The 567-nt window shown below is 48.5% G+C and overlaps 1 protein-coding gene across 1 annotated transcript in view; it reads left to right on the top strand.

The window, feature by feature from the left end:
* Positions 1-314: 314 nt before the first annotated feature.
* The window catches only part of RNF138 (ring finger protein 138), a 35,008-nt gene continuing 34,755 nt past the window's right edge, over positions 315-567 (top strand). The window contains exon 1 of the mRNA XM_021709243.1: positions 315-370. Coding sequence (XP_021564918.1) covers positions 315-370 — 56 coding nt within the window. The remainder of the gene's footprint in view (positions 371-567) is intronic.

Consider the following 567-nt stretch of genomic DNA (forward strand, 5'->3'; position numbering starts at 1 on the left):
AAAAAAAAAAAAAAAAAAAAAAATTTGGTAAAATGCCTAGACCCATGAGTCCACCGCATTTTTCTTTAAAGCTATCAACACACACACACAAACCCAGAGGTGTGGTGGAAGACTGCATCTGTGACTGTATTTAAGTATCGGTCATGTTGTTAACAAAGGAGAAAGTTGAAACTCTTTCAAGGAAACTCATTTTTAATCCCGCCAAAGGATTAAAAGCCCATAGTGACTATTACTTATTTCATAACACGTCTTGACAAGATCAAAACATCCTGATAGAGCAAAGAGTAAAGATCCAATCTTTAACATTAGGGAATATGGAGGAGAAGTTCCTGAAAACTCCAGTATATCTGACAGGAGAGGCGAGAAATGGGTAGGCAATGGGGTTCCCCACTCCAGGGAGGCTGCGAGGAGGTACAGGTGAGAAGGTGGGCACCCCGCTGCTTACGTCACAACCCGCAGAAGCCGCCACGCGCCGGGTGCCATGGAGACAGCCCTTCCCTCCACCCCCCGCCCCACTTCTCGGCCCGGGCCCCCCGCCCTCTCGTGCACGGTGATCGGCCAGGCCGG

The sequence above is a fragment of the Carlito syrichta genome, unplaced genomic scaffold (assembly GCF_000164805.1).
Source record: "Carlito syrichta isolate Samal-C Ts95f unplaced genomic scaffold, Tarsius_syrichta-2.0.1 Scaffold169463, whole genome shotgun sequence".
Lineage (NCBI taxonomy): Eukaryota > Metazoa > Chordata > Mammalia > Primates > Tarsiidae > Carlito > Carlito syrichta.